This window comes from Podarcis cretensis (assembly GCF_951804945.1).
Source record: "Podarcis cretensis genome assembly, chromosome: 7".
In the NCBI taxonomy this organism is placed as follows: Eukaryota; Metazoa; Chordata; class Lepidosauria; order Squamata; family Lacertidae; genus Podarcis; species Podarcis cretensis.
In genome coordinates, this window is record NC_137176.1 from 52,654,742 (window position 1) to 52,659,899 (window position 5,158).

Below are 5,158 nucleotides of genomic sequence, written 5' to 3' on the forward strand. Positions count from 1 at the left end.
TAAAAAGGGGTTGGAGGTATTGCTGATTAATGTGAAATCAAGCATTCGCAGTAAGAAATTAGTTTCAGGGCCAGTGAGCTTTGATATAGCAAGGGAAATCCCAAGTGTAGAAATCAGAAGCACATCAGTCAATGCAATTGTGCTTCTGGATGTGCATTTAAATCCACAGTTCATTTGGAGCCATCAGATTGGCTTGATATGTCCTTTGACCACTTGGTGTGTAGTGAGACCAGTGTACAGTCAGATGGCATACTTTTATTTATCCTTAATTATGCAACAATATGTTTTGTAATCAAGATAAAATGGCTAGTTGCTTTTAACAAAGGACTTCATATCAGTTTGCTACAGTTATGAGGAACGGATTTCAAGATTGGCACTTACATAGTTTACTTCATTTTCATATTTTACTGCATTTTCTCCAGGGAACCCAGAGGTGCAAGATTTCATTTCTAAGATCATATCCTCACTGGTTACTAGCATGACTCTGTTAAACTTCAGAGATGGCATTTTTATCAGGGTCTTGAAGACTGTTCTTTGATCAGCCCTTAGCCATAGAGATTAAGACCTACAGACCTAGTTAACACTGACTCCAGCCTGTACACAGAGATCCCACCCCCACTTGTCATGCTTTCCTACTGACAATCAGCATCAGAGTCCATGTGTGTGTTGGGGTGTGTGGGGAGACGTGGGTGCAGATGGGACTCTGGGTCTCCTAATGGAGGAGAAATTGCACAGGTATTTCTTAAAAATGTTTATTTATACAAAAATTATTTCTAGAAAACAATACAATTTGTATCCATACTTTCTTCAAGATATCTATAGACGTGGCTATAGATAATATTTTGATTCGGAACACATTCAGCCATATAAAAATAAAACTATTTACATTATGTCAATAAACAAAGGTATTCGTTTTCTTTTTTTAAAAAAAAGGCACTGGAGGGTATTACTCAGGCTATTGCATTTCCTTTGTGCATTTAGGAAAAAAATCTCTTAAGAAATCCATTGTCAAAATCCCATTAACCCTCATGCTTGCACTTATTCCCATTTTTTTTATAAAAACAACAACAACATCACAAGTTAACAATCACAATAGATTTTTAAAAAAGAAGTGTGTATCAAGCATGTGCCTAGGAATGTCTGCAGTGACAGTTTTACTAAGGCACATACTGTTAAGACAACTGGACATACATTCTTGTTCTCTTCTAATGATGACATCTGAAGACAATTCAGGGTGCTGATCAAGAAGCACACTATTCTAAGAAATACCATGGTCCTATTCACCACATAATGACTGGATATAGAAGACATTGAAAAGCACCTGTGATATTTGGTATCTGGCAAAACTTAGTTTTGGAATGTAAATTTTTTTTTTTTAAAAAAGTTGTCCATTTGGCTTTTCCATCTTCCCGTATTTAAGATCTTTTGATTTCCTTTGTATCACACAATTGTCAAGCTTAACAATTGAACTAAAAAGCAATTTGATGTTATTTGCATCTTCCAGTGGAGTTGTTGAGTTGGGAAGTAAAATATAAACTGCCTCCAGGGCTGAGGGTTCCTCCTGTTCTGTTGAAAAGGAGTAGAGAAATGTTCAGAGCCCAGGCAAATTCAGTGAGCTACACAGCAGCCAGATTCCTCATGTTTGTGCAGAAGAGACATTCGGGAGAAAGTTTTTGAACAGTTTTTGCATTGGTATTTCTTCACATCCGAATGGGTCTGCAAGTGGGCCCTCAAATTTGACCTGTCTGCAAATGCTCTGTTGCAATGAGGGCACGAAAAAGGCTTCTCTCCTGGAAAGAAATACACAAAAGAGGTTTAATCATTTTAAAGCTCAAGTAAGGAACTTTCTGTATAAATGGGACAAGTCGTTTTGCAGAGGAATAAAAAAAAAATTGTGCCTGTGAAAATGGTGTTTGGGTTCTATATATTATTAAAGGGTCCATTCATTACACTGTAGGCTGTCCATTCATTATTTCATACTTTTCAGAGTTTGCAGGATTCATGGTGCATTGAATGACAAGCCACTGACACTTTCTGCTTCAGCAGGTGCAGCCAGTGCCTGCAGGCTGGGCTCCACCCAGCATTTTCATATGTTCCTTCCATTCATTTACTGTATCCTGTGCAACGCCTACTGCTGCCCAAGGCTGTAGTTTACATGCCATTGGTGTGAATGGCAGAATTCCCATCAGATTGAATGCTTCAACACTGCACTCTGCTTCCTTGGAACAGAGGCAGGACAAGGAGTAGCAAGAGGACTCACTTGCACATGATCAATAAAAGTTTGCAATTAATGCACAAGCTGCTCAAGTCTGTGAACATTTTTGACTTACACTCTGGCCCTAGGCATTGTTCACAGAAGTAAGTGCAGCTGAGTTTAGTGGGGCTTAAAGGCTATGCAGCCAAATTCTCTTTGGAAATTAGGCTGGCTGTCCTCAGTGGAGCTTCCCCCTACTGAATGAAGCACAGGAATGCAACTTTAAGGTGTTTAGTACCATTGAAGAAAATCAGAAATTCTTTCTATGATAAGTGTTTAAATCAGAGTGTAATTTGTCTTAAGGTTAACTTTTGTTGCTCACAGTGACATTCATCTTGTATTAAGTTCAATGGGACTTACTCCTAGGTAACTGTACATAAAATTCCAGCTTTGGATTGCAGTTTGCAGATTCGTCTATGCCTTCAAACCCATTAATCTGGAATCCAGTTGCACTGTCAATGGAATGGAACTTCTATTTGAAATACAATCCTTAATTCCCATTTATTTCTGTGGGATTTACTTCATGAGATCAGGTCCTTTGTGTTTAGCACTGAGATGCCAGATCTTCTAAATGACTTTCTACAGTACACATATTTCTTACATGTAAGACTTATTGCTTTCTGTGGAACTCATTTCCAAGAACTACACACTTGATTAGAGTGCAAAATTCTGTGCCTATATGCTGACTAAGGGGGTTTACTGTGTGCATTGCTTAGCTACAATGCCTGACTGCAGATTATTGCATAGGGAACCTGGTATTTCTGCTTACTTCCTTCTCTCTTGTTTGCTGTCTGATCTGTCTACCTTGCACCTGCATTCCTTCCAAAAGCGTGTTCCAACACTCATGTTGAAGCATGGAATTCTTAGGTTCAAATGGATCCCTGTCTTGTGACAGCTTGCCGAAGCAAACTTTAAGTTCTCTAAAGTGAAAAAGTGTTACACCAGTACATAAGCTGACCCACTCATAAATGATTTAAAAAGAAAAGGAGTCTGGTGAACATTTAGCAGAGCAAACAGTATAACTGGAAAACATGAAATTGACCATAAAGCCCTATGGATTTTTAAAAACGGAATTATTGCAGCAATACATGCTATGCACAATCACATTTCCCCTCTTACCAGTATGTGTTCTGATGTGTCCTTGAAGTAACCATGGTCTAGAGAAAGCCTTGCCACAGATCTTGCAGACACAAGGTAGTGTGTGGGTCCTGATGTGCATCTTAAGAGCTCCTAGGCTCACGTATTCCTTGTCACAGTATTTACAGCTGAAAGATTTCCTAGACTGGGCATCACAGTGCAACTGCTTATGCTTCGCCAGTCCAGAGAAAGTTGAATAGGTCTTATTGCATAAGCTGCATTGAAATTTCTCTGCTTCAGTTGCATGAGGGTCGGAAAGTTTGGACTGGATCCTCTCTTCTTCATCACTAATGGGACTCTCCGAGCCACTGTGATCCTTGGATGAAGTGTCAGAATGTGGAGGTGGGCTGACTCTTCCCAAAGACGAAGGGTATCCGGAGAGAGGTGAGAGGTCACTGGGTAAAGGGGAAGGCAGCAGCCCAGTTGTAGTCCACACTGTGATGGGGTTGTAAGCAACTGAGCTCAGGATCTCAGGCTGTGGAATGATAGGCATGGGGTAGCTCTCATAAAGGTATGGGGAAATGATCACTGGAAGAAAAGAAAAAGAGAGAATCATTTTAAGACAACAGAGATTTTTCTCTTTATAACAGCAGTACAATATATCCAATACTCATGGAGATTGGAAGTGATGAAATCCTACTGACATTTGTCTGCTCCAATGAAACACACAGAATGAATGTAACATTCTGTAACTTTAGATAAAACTTTACATAAGTTGGGAGGTCTGCTCAAAGTCACAGCTTTCCTCCCCAAGCCTCTGCTGCAGCCAGAGGAAATCCAGCAGTAAAATCCACACCATTCTCTTACATTTCCAAGTCACTCGTTTTGCAACAGAGAGAAATTTTTTTTTCCAGCAATGAAGCAAACTCCTAAGTTGAAGTTTTAATTCTGTTGGCACTGACATTTTTTAGGGGGGAGGAAGAGAGAGAGGGGGGGGAGAGAGAGAGATCTGTAAAAAAAGTTTGTTAAAAGTTTGCACCAGACTATGAAAAGTCCCACTTCAGCAACAACAATCAGAGCAGTTAGAATACAGCTTTCAGCCTTGGATTACCTGTGTGAGTATCCAGTTCACCATAGTTTGGCTTTTTGGAAGAGTTGAAATGTTTCTTGACCAAGAAGGATCGTGGCATCTTGAAATGCAGGGCTGCCTTCTTCCTGAAACCTCCTTTCAGCTTCAGAATAACGGTCCCCAGCTTTTGGGCAGCAGCAGCAGACAGAATCACTGCTTGCACATTGGTCCTCTACAGCATTGTCCTCTCTGCTCACCCCATGCAGTAAAATTGTGTAGTGCAGGGCTCTTTGCAAAGTGCTGTAAATACCCACTCGTCAGGTGCAGGAGGGGAGGGTCAGGGGTTTCCTTTTCATCCAATCACTCCTGATTTGCTGAAGTTCTTTTACAAACTCTGCCTGTTTGGCCAAGAGACTTATTCCTTGCTCTTCGCAAGGAGGATCCAATCCCTTCTAGGAGCTGAGGACTTGGGTCAGGTTTCAACTCCTCCCACTTGGATAGCTGTGAAGAACAGAGGAAGAAGAATCTCTTGTCAGAGGGAGCCTAGAAAATGTCTTAGAATTCCTGCCTACTAGTGGGGCTAATTTAAGTAGGTTCAGTAAGGGATAAGTTTAGATTTCACTGTACTTCCTCACCTTTTCTGAAGTGCCTTGCATCCCAACAAAGTGAACATTAATTCTTTCAAAAAACAAGGCTGCTTTCCAGATGTGGGATAATGAAAATGCTAAAGACAAACTGTTCATTATGAGGGGCAAAGG

The 5,158-nt window shown here is 40.5% G+C and overlaps 1 protein-coding gene across 1 annotated transcript; it reads right to left on the bottom strand.

Annotated features, from left to right (window-relative positions):
• Positions 1-738: 738 nt before the first annotated feature.
• On the bottom strand, positions 739-4,796 carry SNAI2 (snail family transcriptional repressor 2). Its single transcript, XM_079983421.1, has 3 exons — positions 4,443-4,796; positions 3,374-3,919; positions 739-1,790 (listed from the first exon to the last, which is right to left on the bottom strand). The coding sequence occupies exons 1-3, from the start codon at positions 4,519-4,521 to the stop codon at positions 1,609-1,611; spliced, it is 807 nt and encodes a 268-aa protein (XP_079839547.1). The 5' UTR covers positions 4,522-4,796; the 3' UTR covers positions 739-1,608.
• Positions 4,797-5,158: the final 362 nt, after the last annotated feature.

Excerpts from the sequence above, each read along its gene's own strand:
- SNAI2 (XM_079983421.1), bottom strand. The coding sequence starts at position 4,521 with ATGCCACGATCCTTCTTGGTCAAGAAACATTTCAACTCTTCCAAAAAG. Across the intron at positions 3,920-4,442 it reads TGAACTGGATACTCACACAG|TGATCATTTCCCCATACCTT; the intron begins GTAATCCAAGGC and ends CTTTTCTTCCAG. Across the intron at positions 1,791-3,373 it reads ACACATCAGAACACATACTG|GAGAGAAGCCTTTTTCGTGC; the intron begins GTAAGAGGGGAA and ends ATTTCTTTCCAG.